At 40.2% G+C, this 17,731-nt stretch overlaps 1 protein-coding gene across 3 annotated transcripts; it reads left to right on the top strand.

Annotated features, from left to right (window-relative positions):
- Positions 1–904: 904 nt before the first annotated feature.
- Positions 905–17,731, top strand: slc6a4a (solute carrier family 6 member 4a). 3 transcript variants are annotated; one of them, XM_058634851.1, is made up of 15 exons: positions 905–923; positions 4,705–4,781; positions 7,331–8,178; positions 9,456–9,590; positions 10,587–10,809; positions 11,955–12,093; positions 12,327–12,461; positions 12,574–12,677; positions 12,854–12,981; positions 13,169–13,281; positions 14,145–14,276; positions 14,730–14,829; positions 14,945–15,045; positions 15,180–15,347; positions 16,068–17,731. In XM_058634851.1, exons 3-15 carry the CDS (start codon positions 7,713–7,715, stop codon positions 16,140–16,142), a joined length of 2,019 nt encoding a protein of 672 aa, XP_058490834.1. In that variant the 5' UTR covers positions 905–923; positions 4,705–4,781; positions 7,331–7,712; the 3' UTR covers positions 16,143–17,731. The 3 variants fall into 3 exon arrangements, with proteins under 3 accessions (XP_058490834.1, XP_058490833.1, XP_058490832.1); XM_058634850.1 differs by lacking the exon at positions 905–923 and adding an exon at positions 4,059–4,083; XM_058634849.1 differs by lacking the exons at positions 905–923; positions 4,705–4,781 and adding an exon at positions 5,562–5,737.

Here is a 17,731-nt window from a genome sequence, read left to right as displayed (position 1 = left end):
TTGCTTATTATGGGAAGATTATAGCGAGTGTAAATCTATGACACTGTCCACGTTGCCTTACAGGTCCTCATATCAAAAATGAGCCTCCAGTTGTTTGGGTTTGACAGGAGTCCACCACATGCAGGACTGGTCAGTACCTGCCCTCTGTATTCTCGTGCATATTGTTTCCTCTCTTTTCCTCCTTCACCTTTTCAGTTGTGTGCTTGTGTCTCTGCATTCCTTGTGTGGATTTGTGTGTGCTACAGTAAGGATTAACCTAGTACTTCAGCTGATGCTGATTGGAATGACGTTCAACACTCACACATAGGCTGGCTCCTAATAAGAAGGCAAAATGAGACTGTGTGTGTGATCAAGGCCAGATATTTCAATTCAATGCAACTTTAATGATGACAGCTGTGTTGTTTGTACACATAACCTCTTTCACCTCTGGAATATATTATCTCTCTCTCACCACACACTCACATGCGTGATAAAGGCTAAATACACTGACTGCTCTACCTGGCACGCTGCCCTTTGGCTCAGTGAGTTGCAGGTGCAGGTAAATGGGTTAGTTGGACCAGGACACAGACAAACTGGGACTCAATCTTTCTCACACACTCTATACTCTTCATCATGTCCACCTTTCTCCTTGATGATTTGTAACTTGTCTTATAAATATGCATCCAGGAGTCTTGGATTAGAGGCAAGGGTCTGTTTCTCAAGCTTAGCATATGTGTGTGTGTGTGTGGGGGGGGGGACGATTTGGCACATGCATGCTTGAGTATGTGTGTTTGTGTCTTAAGCCATGCAGAGTGGAATATGGCCTGCTCTAAACCCAGGCATGTGTGATTTGTATGAATGGGTTTAGTCAGGCCGACAGGCTTGTACACTTGATTGCCAGACGCTGCACGGACCACGCAGGCCGTCCTGCTAAAAATATCAAGGTAAGACCACATTGCCTGTCTTTTTTCTGCATATAATTTAATTACCTGCAGGTCCATCATTTACAATCACTGTTTGTTTCTGGGCTATAACTGTGTACTGATCGCCATCATATCTCATACACACATGCAGTGCTCGTGTGTGTGTGTGTGTGTGTGTGTTTACCTCACCAGGGTCCTGCACTAACATAAGCATCATTTGGTGCGAGGGATTTCTTATAGCCTCTGACATCCACAATTTCCTTCCCCTGTTATTTTCATAACCTTGAGGACTTTATATAACCTATAAGACTTTGTAAACCGATAATGACGCTTCCTGATTTGAGAATTAGTTTTTTAAATTAAGAATATTTTATGCTTAAATAAATAGTTTAGATAATATTAAAGGCAAATGTATGACTTTGCTTTTGCTCTAATTATTGCCTATTTGTATAGTTCAGGGGAAACTGAAAGAGGGGAGTCCTTGGAAAAGCCTGTTGTTTCACAGATGATGTTTTCATGTGAAGAAGTGTGTAATTAGAAACACAAAATTAGCTTTATTATTCAGTTCATAAATGTTTTAGCACTGACTGACTTTAAATCTAAGCAGTAAAAAGCCCATTCCTTTATAATCGTTGTCAAGTAATTAATCAGCTGGATAGTGGACTGGAAAACATCCTTCCATCACAACAAGGGCTTTTAGTGTCAGCAAAGGATTAGGCAATTCAGGTAAAGGTCTTATGTTAAGGCTTTGCAAAACACATTTCAACATAATCTGAAATCTAAAATTTACTAATGTCTTGCATACTGTTATATTATTTATTGTCATCATTATTGTTTATGTATAAAAATAAAAAAAGGATACAGAATATTTAATCATCTACCTTGTTTATGAAATTTGAAATGTTACACCAATAGTTCAATAAATTTGGTGTTTTAATTTTCAATCAAGTGATGAATGATGTAGAGACGTGATGAATGTAGTTTACAGTACATGTATGAACTGTTTACTGCGCTTGCCCTAATGAATATATAGTATTTCAACTTTTGTTGTCACTAGACTCAAATCAGTAACCTCGTTTGATCTTCCATTGCATGCCGTGGATCATTTTTATTCTTTGTTTCTGCTTGTTACAAAGCAGACAAACTGCAGCAAACAAACTTTTTGTTTTTCTACTCCTTTTTTAAGATTGTTTTTGGCATTATTATGACATCGTAGGCCGATCCCAGGCGAGATGCAGAGAGGGAAAGGTGAGAAAGGGAAAGACAGAAGGAGGAATGACATGTGGCAAACAAGTGGGAATGCTTTGACCACAGTATGAGTATAGAACTTGACCATTATCTCACCAGATGTTGTCTACCTTTTAACAGTAAGAACTGATGTGCCCTTGTTTGTTTTATTTGTCTCTTATGTTAAAAATACTAAATAAAAAGCAAACGGTAGAAAAGTGACACACTGCAGCCATCTGCCATCCAAAGAGCAAACTGCATCTTAGATCTCCACGTAAACTCTCTAAATTCATTGGTATATTTTTATATTGGAATATCAATTAATCGAGAACATAATGGACAGAATTATCAATTATGAAAATAATCGTGGATGAGGACAGATGAAGAAATTAGGTAATCTGTATTGTTCTTGATGGTAACCAGTATTTTTTAGTGACCTTAATGCATGTGCCAAGTGTTATCATTTATACTCACAATTAATCAGACAGCAGACATGTCTTCATTGTGCTTAATGTATTCTCTCTTGCCGCACAGATTACTGCTTGTAGCTTTATTGGATTATCTGGATTACAATTTCATATTCAAGATCAAACACATGGATGGAGGTAGAGACGAGAATGTATCAGCATGTTTCTTCAAGTTTCTTTCTAGTTGTAGGGGAATCAATGTTCCCGATGATGACATCTACTGAATCTGTCCGATTTAAAAGCAAGAACATGAAAACAGGAGTAACTTAATCGTGTTAGTGACTGTGAAACGCCTTCTGCAACATCTGATAAAAAGTCTGTATTACCAGATTGTATGGCTTGAGTTTTTGATGCATAAAACAGTACAAATATTTAGCTTTCAGTTCCATCTCCTTATGCGTCCCAATCAAAAATAAATATTACACAAGTAAAAACTGAACATACAGAACATTTCTTGGATTAAACTATTGCTCATCACTATTTGTATATTTCATTGCAGTTGTCCTGGGTGCATGACCGGGTCAACAAACAAATATTACACAGTCACAGTGGAAATGAAAGAGCAAAAGTTGAAAACACCCACATACACACAGTATACGCTCCATTTCTTTCGTGCAGCCACAACACAGAAAGTCGAAATTAATTTCTGGGGAGTTTGCTGTGTAAAGACAGTTTGCCACCTCAGACAAGATGTATTTTCACATGGGAGTAATTTCCTCTTAAGGTACTACAAGTTTCTGTGGGTAAGTTACGTCTTGTTTGTGCAGATGTGGTGGGAAGCGTGGAGGCTTGCAGAATAGCAAATAACGTCCTGAGCAACCTCTCTGCCCTGTCTGCCTGCACTAGTTCGTTTCCAATGAGTTAAGTTGACATGATGTTAGACGGACATGGGGAACTACTCTTGTGGAGCACAGTTGAAATCCTATCGAGAACTTGTAAATTTTGTCATGTCCATCTCCTTCTCTGTTTTTTTCCTCTCTGCTCCCACTGTATGTGTGCATGTGCAGATGAAGAAGTCAGTCAGTCTATATGTGTGCAAGGAATTGCTTTTTGCATATACATTTTCAGTTTTTTCAGTTGCTCAACCAAACATAATTATCAATGCAAGTTCTTTTCTTTACCTGTTCCAGGTGAGGTAAATTATGATATGTGAGGGATCTGAAGTTGCTCAACACTGAAGCATTGCAGCTCGTAAATCATTGCAACTCAAAGGTTGGCCTTTCTTATAAACAAACCACCAACTTTCCCCAAGAGACAGAAGGTTAAATTATTATTTGTTTTTTTCTAATTTTGTGAGTTTCACAGACGTTCTTAGAGTTATGTATACAGTAGATAGAGAGAAACGCAAACAACATGATTCAACCAGTAAATGATCCCGGTTTATGCAAATATTAGCTTATCTTAGATTGTAAATGTTGCATAACCATTCTGCAGCAAGAAACTGTGGCACAGAAACAGAGTTTGAGGTGATGTGGAAACAGTCTCTGGTAAGATTTTGCCATTTATCCATCAGATTAATAGGGATAGATAAACTGACATGAGATGTTTTAGCTTGTTGTATTTTTTTTTTACTAAATCCTCTATGTCAAATACTTGAGATTAAAATCAGAAAAGGAAGGTTGGCTAATGGAGCCAACTCCCTGAGTCGAGAAATGTATCAGGAAAAGCCCCAGAGAGTTGCCAAAGTAGACTCTGAGAAGCACATTATTTTTTACTCAACCTTACCTGACATTTGTACCTCAGACTACAGGCTGTTACAAATGCTGGCACAGAGCCCAAAGATTTACGAGTTGTGTTAGAGTAAAAGATACTGTGAGCGTGCTTCTTTTTTATCTAAAGAAATTGGATCACAAAAATGCTTATGGGTTGGTTTGGTGTCAAAGTGCACTATGAAATATGGTTTAATTGCTGATTCAAAGTTTCATAAATTACAAAAGAGAAAGTGTTTGTACATGGGCTTCCGTTGTCTGGTAGATAGAGAGTCAGAACACAACAGAGAGCAGTTCTCATTTATCACAGTTATCCCATCAAACTGCTGTATGCCGGGGTTTTCTAAGCAGCAGAATTCACTTCTGAAACTTTTCCTCCGTGCCTGTTTGTGTTTTCAGCCATACTACAACCTGTTTGCAGCCGCCTCGCTTTGCAAGAGCGATGCTGATGTCGCCTCCGTCTGTTTCGACATAAGGTGAATCACGTTTTTCTCTTTCTTCCTGTGTGCAGTGTGGGAATGTTGTTAGATCTAAACTCCATCAGGGAGAGTCATGTGGAGCTCATAGGCTTAATCAGAATTGTGTGAAGTCACTTGACAGTGGTATGAAACAGACATTTGTTATAATATTCCAAAGTTACACACTACACCTTTAGAAAATGTATTGTGACTTTTAAAAGTCATTGTTTTTCTTTAAATGTCATTTGATATAACATCTTATCCCTGAATATCTGCTGCTGGTTAGGAGAAAATGAACCCATGAGTAAAATTATGAGTTGCTGGGCTCAAAGCAGCAAAAGCTTAATCTAGTCTTAGCAGATTGTGCAGGAAGACATGAGTGAAAAGAGAGACTGAAGGATGAGAGTATCGTGAAAGCAAAATGAGTGAAGACAATTTGAAAAAGGGGGTGTGTGAGGACTCCAGCAAGGCTTTATCTTTCTGTGTGTGTGTGTGTGTGTGTGTGTTTCTACCCTGAACCATACTGTAGTATAGCTGTCCGTCAGCTCATTATTGCTCTTTGTATTATTGCTATATGAAAACAAACTTCAAAGTGTGCTGGGTGTGCTTACATAATGTTCCCACTTTATCGTCTTTGTGAGCGCATGCATCCATCTCTCATCTCATCCATCTCTGCGTACTGTATGTCTGCATCTGTGTGTGTGTGTGTGTGTGTGTGAGTGTGAGTGTGTGTGTGTGGTTGGGAGAGAGGGACAACAAGGGAGGGAGAGAGGGAGAGGGAGAAATGAGAGAGGTTCGAGAGCTCAGTGGGCAAACACAGTATCATGATCTTCTAGAGCACGTTGTTTCTCTGGCAAGTTTTTGCATGACCACAGGATTTTTTTTGAAGTTTTGTGTAGAAGTTGCTGCAGCTGCTTAATCTGCACATTTTAGCTGCCACTGCTTCTACTTGTTGTCTTTTACCGTCTCCAAAGGTAATGTATGCCTGTGCGCTGAGATAAAAAATATTACTGGTGTATCCACTGTGCTGTTAAGTATTCATACGGTGATTAATGTGTTGTTTAAGTTGAAGCAAAGTTCACTAAGATAAGAGTGCCTACATTTTTAACTTTGTGCATGTCTCGTATTTTCCTTGCATGTCTTTTTTCATTCAAATCTCGACGTTGTCATCTTGCGCCCTCTTTCTTTATTAAATCTGCGCAGTGGAGCAGTACAAATAATTATAACAATGTTATATCCCGGAATAACAATTTAATTCAAAGATTCAGCATTCAATAATTTTTCAAAGTCAGTTTTTAAATAATTAAACGTGTGTTACGTCATGTTTTTTGTTTTTAAGCTGGTGATTTAGTTTGTCGACACATACAGATCAGATTCAATATTGCATCAAGCCGTCTACCACTGTTTGCTTTTCCTCACCCTCTATTGTGTGGCAGTGTGACAGCTCATACAGTGTGTGCCTCACAGAGTTGACTGAAGTTACATTATTATTTAGCAGATTGAAGATTATGAGTATTTCAATATATCCTCGCACAACATTTAACCTGCTACATATTTCAAGTAGAAATAGTCATATAATAGATATGATAGTTGAGTTTGAGTGTCAGATGGTGAGGACTCAAATGGGAAATCAAGTCATTAATGTAGAACTTGTGATTGTTTTTTTTGTCAGGAAGTAAAAGTGATTTATAAGAAAAAGCTGTTTTGTGATGGTTCGCCAGTGTTTCTTTTCCAGTTTTTGTTGTGTGGCAGTCAGATGGTCATATGGAGGGAATACCATGCCTTGTAAAAGTGCTGGATGCTCGCTCTTAATTACAGATAACGGCATTCCACGAAATGGAGTCCTCCTACATTCTGGCAAAATAGAACTAACAATATAATCCACTTTTAAACAGTTCTCTCTGTTCACCCTTTTACTCATGTAATAGCATCTTGAAATACTATGATATAGTTGAATGTCAGCTAATGCAGTGAAGTAAAAATATTATAAATATTAGAAATGTTATTTTTAAATATAAAGGAACAAATAAATAATATATGAACATTTTAGATAAACATTTAAAAGGTAATGAGCTTATATTTTAACTGTTCCCCTGCCGGTCTCTTGTCCACTTACACACAGGAACAACCTGGATAATATTTCACAGAAGTTAAATGCTTAACTTAGATTTCTTTGGTAACTACTACTCATGTGTCCCCATTTATGATTTTATTGAGGTTATGCAACTGAGCGATGGCACGAAATGAGAAACATGGGGCAAGGCTAAGTAAATTGGCATGTCCTAGAATAATCCCCTCAATTTGTGCTGCTCACGATGAGAAGTATTTTTCTCCAGTGAATTATTCATTCTAATTTAGCCTTTTATTTATAGTAAAACAGTAGGTAACTAATATTGTATAAGACGGAACAAGACCTGAAGCGGTTTTTCATTGTCATAATTCAGGCAGTTATGACTAGTGAAAATAAATAAAGTCATGAATTCAATTTGTATGTTTACACTGAACAGTAACAAACTAAGGAACTTGTCCTGTCACTCACTGGTGAATGTTCTCTCTGTGTGTTGCAGTGTATCCCGTCACTCAGTGTCACAGAGGACGAGTCGTTTGTGGAGAAGTTCCAAGAATCTCCTAACTTTTCTGCGAGCCTTATCTCTCCTCTCTGTCCAAACTGCCTGCTCTTTCTCAAAACAATTCAGTTTTCTTCCTCACATACACACCTCCCCTTATACTGGCCTCATCTTCTGCTTTAAGCCCTGCTCTACTTTCCCCCTCTACCTGACCAAGAAGGACAATCCCTGTTTTCACCCCGACACATCCCTTCACTCTCCTCACCTCTCTGTTCCCCTCATGGGCACCATATCAGACAGCAGTGCCACATTCTCTTCTTCGTCACCGAGAACCTCTCTCCACCCCTAACTGCCTCACCAGCGCCAACCTTGACGTAAATCAATGGAGACAAAAGATACAGTGATGATGAACATGTTGACAATGGACAAGGGGGAGAATGAGGGAGAAAAGGACAAAGGGAAAGAGGAGGTGGGGGAAGAAGAGGAGGGGACACAGCAGGAAAATGGTAGACTGATGTTGGCTGATGGTCTTGCAGAGAGAGGACCCAAGAGTCTGACCTCATGCTCTGGTCAGCAGGTGTCCAATGGCTTCACTTCATCCACTCCTCAGAGCCCCAAGGAGGGACCAGGGACCGCAGACTGCTGTGGGGGTCCAGCCTCGGGGCCTGGCAGCGGACCCACCATGCCCCTGGCAGGCCTTAGGACTCTGGTGGTCCAGCAGACCAGCTTGGAGAGGCCCAGAGAAACCTGGAGCAAGAAGATGGACTTCTTACTGTCTGTGATCGGCTACGCTGTGGACCTGGGAAATGTCTGGCGCTTCCCATACATCTGCTACCAGAACGGAGGAGGTGAGGAGGCAAAAGATGTTTGAATTATATAAAATGGGGAGAGCTGGATTAGGAGATAAAGAGAAGGATGGATTGGAGATAAAGGTTACATGATATCCCAACCTAGAGTAAACAGGATTTACAGGAACAGAAAAAGGTTGAGAGGCTCTTTCATGGTTTGATTTGTGAATTCAGTGTAATTCTGATAAATTTTAACAGCTGAGGTAAGTACGTTTACTACCCTGTTAGGTTTTCCATCATTAAATATCAGTGTAGGTAGAGTTCATCTGTGGTGCATCAATATTTCAGCAAGATACATTTTAAAATCTGAACATGTAGAGCTACATGAGTTCCACAGTTAAAATCATTTGATTTAGCTCCTTACAAGGGAAGAGTATCTTTTCCTGACGTCTGTGAGCTCCACCTTTGCACTGCTACGACACATACCTCACCTAGCACCAAACAGTGCAACCCTTTTTTACTTTTATTGAATTTGCAATAATAAAATCTCTGCAATTTCCTGTGCTCTGTGTTTGTCTCGTGGAGCGAGGTAGAGATGGGGACTGGGGGACACTTGATAGAGGCCACACTATTAATTGTGTTTTTTATGAGAATGCCTGCAGTCTCTTTCTCCTTAATAACGTGTCTCCCAGGCAGCTGCTCAATCAACCCTTATCTTTGATTTCATGTCACAAAGAGACACAAGCGTGCATTAACACAGCGGCCCATCTACGTACACATGTGCACACATGCACATAAAACAAGCTGATGATCTGATTGAAAGAAAGAGATGTGTTATCAAACTTTGTTTGACAAGATCTGGCTCCCACACAGCCGCTCTACTATTCTTCAGTGTTTGCCTTCATCACTTTCCTTACTTAGTGTTACCAAAGCCAACATCGCACAAGTGCTGATTTTATCAGCACTGATTTCCTCTGCAATTCCACAGAGTCCATTCATTGCAGAGTGATATGAAACTGGGAAAACATGGTCTTGTTGTTTTTGAATGGGCTAGCACAATATAAGTTATATGGTACTTACAAGATCTAATGATTTTTACAGAGTGCTATTTTTGTTCTTTTTCTTGTTGATTGTGGATAATTGAGAGGTCTACAGAGGTTACAGCTTGAGCTGCATGTCCCATAAGTATAATTAACCTTTTGCTATTGTTCCATAACTCTTTCCTCATGCATTACCACATTTTTCTCCACTCAATATTTCTTTTTTTACTTCCACCCCCATTTCCTGCCTTTAATTTCCCTCTCTCATCCCCAAAATCCCCCCCTGTCTCCGACCAGGTGCCTTCTTGCTGCCCTACATGTTGATGGCAGTGTTCGGAGGTGTTCCTCTCTTCTACATGGAGCTGGCTCTCGGCCAGTTCCATCGCAGTGGCTGCATCTCCATCTGGAAACACATCTGCCCCATCTTCAAAGGTAACAGAGGGAGAGGAGAGACAACAGAACAAATGAAAGAATCAGTTAAGAGTGAAAAAAGGAAGGTGAGGACATCAGTGGACAGTTTAGAAGAACACGTAAAATGAGGAAGGACTGTGTCAAACTGTCAGTCTGAGAGACAGCTCATTTAACCTTCTTGTCCCCCTCAATACATTCCTTTGGAGAGCATTTCTTACGTCTTGTACATCTAAGGAGACGTTGTGGCTCTCTGTTATGGAAATTGTCACATTTTCATGGCAAATGCCAGATGCTCAAAAATGTGATGGTATGTAAATGACTGTTGTTCTGAAATGTCACATAGCAACTTGAGTTAGCTTGAAGACACTACTGATGTCTTCATGTCTGAGGAGTGACTGACTGCTCACACACCGTGTACATGCTCTAAATAAAATGTACATGTACACTCACAGATGTCTTTACTAAGTAAACATTACCCCTAATAAAGTGGCATAAGTGGCACCAGGTGTGGTCTGCTGCTGCTCTATCCCATTCCCTCTTACAGGTTTGATTTGTTCTCCTTACTTTGGTACGTGGTAACAAGTGGTTATTTGAGTTACTGTTTCTATCATCTTCAACCAGTCTAGTTATTCTCATCTGACCTCTGGCAACAACAAGGCCTTTTTTAGTCAGAGAGTTGCTGCTCACTGGATATTGTACTTTTTCCAGAAAATTCTCTGGAAAAGCCAGAGATGGTTGTGCATGAAATTCTAAGATAAGCTTGTCTGTCACAAACAACTATGCCATGTTCAAAGTCACTTAAATCCCATGTCTTCCCCATCCTTATGCTTGCTTTAAACTTCAGCTGGTCATCCATGTCTACATGCCTAAGTGCATGGATTTGCTGCCAGACGATTGATTGATTGATTGATTAGATATTTGTGTTAACAGGAACCTAATTAATTGGCTAGTGAATGTATGTAAGATTTAAGATGAATTTTTAACAGTTTTTATACAAACAAGCATCTTTTCTTCCAGGGATTGGCTTTGCCATCTGCATCATAGCCCTCTACGTAGCCTTCTACTACAACACCATCATGGCCTGGGCCTTGTACTACCTGCTGTCATCGTTTCGGGGCACCCTGCCGTGGTCCACCTGCACTAACAGCTGGAACACAGCCAACTGTAACAGCTACATGTCTACTGACCACAATGTGTCGTGGTCCAACTCCTCCAGCTCCCCCGCCGAGGAGTTCTATACGTAAGTGCATGTAAGTCGGATGTACGGGCATACGGGGAGAACTACGCAGACGTCAAGTGACAGACGAAAGATATCTTCCAGAAAAGGATCACTGGGTTTCTAAGAGTTTTCAACGATTTACCACTCGCCTTCTCTCAAAAATCCACACATTGTAAATACAATGTATGAAGGCTAGCATTTTAGAACAACAATCACTCCTCTGATCTATTTTCCCTGATCTTATTTTAAAGTACAGATGTCCAGGAGTCCCCTTTGCTCGTTCGTCTATGGTGTGCATGTATTTAATTACACTTGACATAATACTTTGTCTTGAAACAGATTGTTATTTTCTCTACTGCTGACAAACGGAAAGTTTGAGCCACAGTGTACAGTATATTTCAAAAAAGCTATAAACAAATATCAAATTTGGCCGCGTTCTTACACAGTGATTAACTCAAAGAGAGGGCGACAGTTAAGGTTTTAAAAATGAGAGTTAGTTTGTAGAGACAGAACTAAACCCCACAGTCTTTCATATCAGCTGTTGACTTAACCATAACTCGTTTGGTCCAGTCTTTCTGGGTTAATCCATACAGGACTTTTCCCAAATACAGCTTTTAAAGTAAAAAATCACACCACTCAGCCTGGCGCCAGAATTTCCTGTTTTCCGTCTTTGTTTTATCATTCGTCTTCTGTGTAGATAACCTTTTGCAGGATGTTAACGTCACTGTTCATTTCAAAACACCTTTTTACACAGTATTTTTTAAGACTTTGATTCAATATAAAGAGTTGTGCGCTTGTGTTTTGTGTTTTTTCTCTTTTTATTTTGGAAGAAATTCCATTACAGATAATTTAATCTGTGTTATTCATTGGTTGTTTATACTTGGAGGGAATACATCATGTTTGTCTTGGACTAAGACTACGGTCATCTTTATGTCCCAGCCTATCATGTTTCCCCCTCTCTTTATCACGTCCTTCCTTCCACACCCTGTTCCCACTGTTTTCTAATCCCTTCTAAAAACCTCACACTCTTCCTATCTCTTGCCCTCTTTTCTTATATCATCCCCCTACATTTACCGCCATGTAATTTCCTCTAACATCCAATTATTCCTCGTTTCCAACTTCTTCTCTTTTTGGCCTCAACTGCCGCCCTCGTCTCCTCCCACCAGTCGCCAGGTGTTGCAGGTCCACCTCTCCCCAGGACTGCATCAGCTTGGCTCTGTCAGCTGGCAACTGGCCCTCTGCCTGCTCTTCATCTTCACCATCGTCTACTTCAGCATCTGGAAAGGAGTCAAGACGTCTGGAAAGGTAACTGAGGGGGTGCCTGCGTGGCTGATGGGAGTGTGAGTTAAATTGGATGGATGGGGTGATGGAGACATAGAACTGGAGGAAAGAACAGTTGTTGATCCCACCTCATTAACGTTCATCATCATAGGTAGAATACTCAGTTAGAAAAGAAGTCTTAAAGCTAAATGGTTCAGTTCAAATCTTGACAGTCAAACCTGAAAAGACCAGTCAGTGTGTTTTTTTTTCTCCATTAGGTAGTTTGGGTGACCGCTACCTTTCCCTACCTGGTCCTTCTGGTCTTACTCATCCGTGGAGCTACTCTACCCGGAGCCTGGAGGGGTGTCGTCTTCTATCTTAAACCTGATTGGAAGAAATTGCTCAGCACTACAGTAAGTCATTTGTTGCAATCCAGTACTTTGTCTTGTCTCTCTTTTTTCTTGCTCCATGTTTATTTTTACTTTGTCGTCATTCACCATCATCAACCTTCCCAAACTCTCCAAGGTGTGGATAGATGCCGCAGCTCAGATCTTCTTCTCCCTGGGTCCAGGGTTTGGCGTACTCCTTGCCTTTGCCAGCTATAACCCATTTCATAACAACTGCTACAAGTGAGTTTCTTCAGACACACAGGTGATATTTGTAATCCAGTATTGTTCATGCACAAGTGAAATGGGCCTAGTGGAGAACCTAATGCTTCCATCGTTTACAACTATTGAATATTTAACTTGGCTCTGACATTGCTGTCTTCCCAGTTCCGCTCAGCCTTATACTTTCTCCCACTCAGAGATGCCTTGATCACCAGCTCTGTGAACTGTATGACCAGCTTCCTATCTGGCTTCGTTATCTTTACCGTGCTGGGATACATGGCTGAGATGAGGAAGCAAGATGTGGATGCTGTGGCCAAGGACGCTGGTAGGACAACCACACCCGAACAAACCAAAATATTAAACATTTGATAAACCTCACACTGGTGGTAAAATGCATTACCAGATTGAGTCAAGTACTACTGTTCAACATAACAAGGTTTCGCTAAATTAAGGTAATCAAAGATACACGTGAGGATGATTTCAAAATGTCTTGTCACTTCTGTTTCACCCAGGTCCCAGTTTGCTGTTCATCATTTATGCAGAAGCCATAGCAAACATGCCTGCTGCCACTTTCTTTTCCATTATCTTTTTCCTCATGATCATCATGTTAGGCCTGGACAGCACAGTAAGTTTGCTGATTACTCATTTCTGTGTTTGCTCAATGTTCTCTGTCCTTGTTGTAAACAAAGACTGTGTTCGTATGCTCTCTGAAAGCTAACAGGATTTCACATATTTGCCTTTGTTCCCATTTCAGTGTCAGGTATAATTTGTCACCACTGTTCCATTTAGGATAGCATTCCATGGAAACAGTGTGATAGGACTTTCATATCACTGTCTGCGGCGATCTTGTCTCCATAAGGCTGTGTTTATTGGCTCTGAAGCAGCCAGCTGCAGAGATCTGTGAGGCTCTTATCACGTTCTGATAATCAGCGTAGAATCAGCATTGGTGTGGCTATGCCCCTCAGTTTTATGACTGAGGATATTACTTCAAGCACGGAATCATGTTCAACATTTTGGCCCTAAATGACAGCTATCGCTGTTTTGGGCTTTTTTCTCTTGAGGGCTGTGTTGATTAGAACTGCTGTACAGGCTAAAGTAGAGGTCTAACTGTTAACTACTCTAATGTTTAATTGACCCGCTTATGCCTGTGACACTAATGAAGGCCACACTGGCATTACATTTGCTGTGAAGGCTATTTAAAAGTGTTGCTTCCAAGTGTGTCTGGAAGTGTTGCTGTAGTTTTTGCCTCTTGATCCTTTTTCCAATTCTCTGTCCACATTGGTAGTTGATGGTTGAACCAGAAACATCTGCATGGACAGATGTATCACACAGCTGCTTAGCAATTTCTTGATAACGCGTAGATGAGTATTGAAGTCAAGATACTTTATCCTCCATTTTCTTAGAGTCAAGCTCTTTGTTTTTGTTCTGGACCCTCTGATTAATCCTCCTTTGATTATTCTGTGCTCCTCCTCACTGTCCTCTCTCCAGTTTGCAGGGTTGGAGGGGGTCATCACAGCTATGTTAGATGAGTTCCCACACATCCTGGTCAAGAGGCGCGAGTGGTTCGTCTTCGGCCTGGTGTGCGTCTGCTACCTCGGGGCACTCTCCACACTCACATATGTACGTTAAACAACAACATTATACACTCACGGGTTCATATGAATGACATCCAACATAGAAGCATCAGTTTAAAAGTAAATCAGTAATTTATACCTTTTGGCTGTGCATGCTACTGATGAGAAATATTTTTTAATGCTCACATCCACAGTTTCCATTTACAGTTCATCAAAGTCATCTTCAGTGTAACTAAACTGTACCTGCACAATTGGTAAATCTCTGTCTCTCGATATCATGCATAATCTCTTAATGCTCTTAATTACCTCCCTCTTGTTATTTGTGTCCTGTAAAACACTTTAATTTAATTTAATTTAATTTATATATAATTTATAATTTATATAATATTTATATAATATATATATATATATATAATGTATATATATGTGTGTATATATACATATACATATATGCATACATATATAACTTCTCTTTCTCTCACCTCACGTTCTGTCTCAGGGAGGAGCATTTGTGGTGAAGCTGTTTGAGGAGTACGCTACAGGCCCTGCAGTTATTACTGTGGTGCTGCTGGAAGTCATCGCCGTCTCCTGGTTTTACGGTAAGCTTGTAGGAGAGCTGCTGTGTGTGACGATAGCAGTAATCTGTGGCCATATTATCAGTCAAAGATAGCCTGATGGTTTGGCCTCCGTAGTGATTGTACGACTGGGTTTCAGGTACCAACCGCTTCTGTAATGACATCCAGTTGATGCTTGGTTTCTACCCGGGCTGCTTCTGGAGGGTTTGCTGGGTGGCCATCTGCCCCTCCTTTCTGCTGGTGAGGGATAAGGAATGAACTGTTTACACACATTCTCTCTTCAAAGGATCAATTCGAGAACAAGCACCTGCGGACACTGTATTGTTGTATTTACACAGACATTTTTGACATGTTACTCTCTGCCTTTGCTCCAGTTCATCATCATCAGTTTCCTGGCCTTTCCTCCAGAGGTCAGCTTGTTCAACTACCACTACCCACAGTGGACCACGGTCCTGGGCTACTGCATTGGAGTGTCCTCATTCATCTGTGTACCTTCTTACATGGTCTTTCACTTGCTCAATGCCAAGGGCACATTCAAACAGGTACCCTTTCCTTTTCTTTCCTTTTTCTAATCTTAAAGAGAACAATGACTGTTACATGACCACATTTTAGAATAAAAGACAATCTGCTGCACTTAGTAGTGTCCAAACATACAAACTAACTCCAACCAAAGGACCATAACTTACATATTTAATCAACATCTTACACGTATCATCGTCATTATTGTATGTTATTATCTTCTCAACCCTGTTTGAGGTTTGACGGCAGGTAGGAGGATGTCAAACAGGATGGTAGACAGATCCAGCCTTTGGCTTCAATCCAGTATTGACACTGCTGCCGAGGCTCACAGTGACACAGACGCACTCTGTCAACTGTTGAGGACACATGAGGCAGCGCAAGACCAAAAATAACATTTGTAATGTTTGTCCACTGTCTCTCACATTTTCTAAACCTGTGTGGGACACCATTGGTGTTGCCTCTGATTGTGTGGCAAACAATGTTTTGATCAAGCATTGAGATGATGATGTTTTTTGCTTATTCACTGAACAATTGTACAATGATTAAAATAACAAACCATAAATTGATTGATTCACTTAAATCTTGTTAATTTATCTGCCATATTTTATATTCATGTACACTGTACAATTCTGCAGTAGTTAAACATTTTAATTTTAAACATATATAAAGATATTACAACTAACACTGCCAACAGTGCTATAACTTTTATTTTACACTCCATCTCTCTTTCTCTTCATTCACAGCGTCTGTTGAAAAGCATCACACCAGAGCCCAGCAGCAACAACCACAGAGACTTCATCGTAACCAATGCAGTCTGACCAAACCCTGACCTCCAGAAGGTGCCACTGTTCCAACCTTGAGTGCCCTCTTCTGGGCCAACTGCAAACCTACAGGACAAAGGGGCTACGTTTCACCGTCTTTGCCTCTTTTCATTCGTCTCCTTCACTCATTTGTCTTTCTCCCACTACGTTTCAAGGTGGAGATGGGTGGAGCCAGGCTACAGCCGATTTGTTTAGCTTTGTTTGCTTGTGATTTATTAGACTGGATTTACTTTTGAAGGATTTCTCTAGTGTTTCCTGAAAAACCCAAAGCAAACTTCACACTTCCTATTCATCCACTCAAACGTCAGTCAGTGACCAAACTTTTCTTCAGGTAATAAAACTGTAACAGATATTTAATGCAGTTACACAAAGTACCTGACCTAATCTGTGTTTATGTAGACTTTAAAACATGCACTCTAACTGGAGATACTGCCTATTAAAATCAGCAGAAGGCCAGAGAGTTTACATTTCAGTCCAATCTCACTGTTAATGGTTGAACTTTCATGTTATGTTGTAGCAAAATTCAGGTATATTTTTACATCTGTTACTGAAGCCAAATATGACATCTGTTCTGTTCATATTTCTAAAGTTGTTTGATATTGTTGTGGTTGTTACGTTGTGTCGGCTCTCCTGTTTGACGGCATCTTGGTCGAGTGATGATTTGCAATGACTTCTTTTTTCACTGTGAAGTACTCAAAGACAGAACCTACCGTGTTTGTCATTCTATAACTGCAATATAAGGTGTGTATTTATTTTATGACATAAAATAATTGTTGTCATTTTGACTTTGATCACACTTCACAACCATGACACGGCGCCGATGGTCCTTGTTTGAATCTCAGTGACGTTCTCCGCTCTTGTTGGCCTACTGCGTAACTGTCAGTAGTGGAAACCAAATGTGGATCAGAGCTAATATCAATAACAATATCATCATATGAAAATTAGCATTACTTCCCTTTACTTTCAACCAAAAAAACAAAAACAGTGTGTATGTTTCTGTGCGTGTGCACATGTGGCTGTGTGTAAGAGTGTGTGTAACTGTGTGTATGTATAGGAGCAGGAGTTAAAATAATGCAAGTACTGTACATCTACATGTGTATTTACTAGTCACTCTGATGTTGGTGTAATCTATCTTGTGAATACCTGTCTCCTCCCTCCATGGATATGTGTGTGAGTGTGTCGGTGTGTGTGAGTGAGCGCGCACGTGTGCACCTTGGTTACTTTGTCACTGCACATGTAGATACTTGTGCAAAAAAGGATTAGAGGTGTTCAGAACTTGTGCATGTCAAGATGTGTGTGTGTGTGTGTGTGTGTGTGTGTATACTGTACTGAGTGTGTGTGTAAGTGAGAGACGGTGCATGTGTGTCTGTAATGTGAACTCCTGTTGTCTTGTAAACAGCCAAAATATCTTATGAAGGAAGTGGACTCTCTCTCTCTTTTACTCTCTCTTTCTCTCTATCTCTCTCTCTCTCCCTCCCTCCTCAAGCTTATATAAGATCTATGTATGTCCATAAAAGACTATTGAGAAATACACCTGTATAGAATAAAGATATAAATATATGGGAATTGACAGAAAATAAAGATAT

Source organism: Solea solea, chromosome 7 (genome assembly GCF_958295425.1).
Source record: "Solea solea chromosome 7, fSolSol10.1, whole genome shotgun sequence".
In the NCBI taxonomy this organism is placed as follows: Eukaryota; Metazoa; Chordata; class Actinopteri; order Pleuronectiformes; family Soleidae; genus Solea; species Solea solea.
The sequence above is the reverse complement of the archived record's forward strand: the minus strand, read 5'-3'. Positions and strand labels throughout refer to the sequence as shown.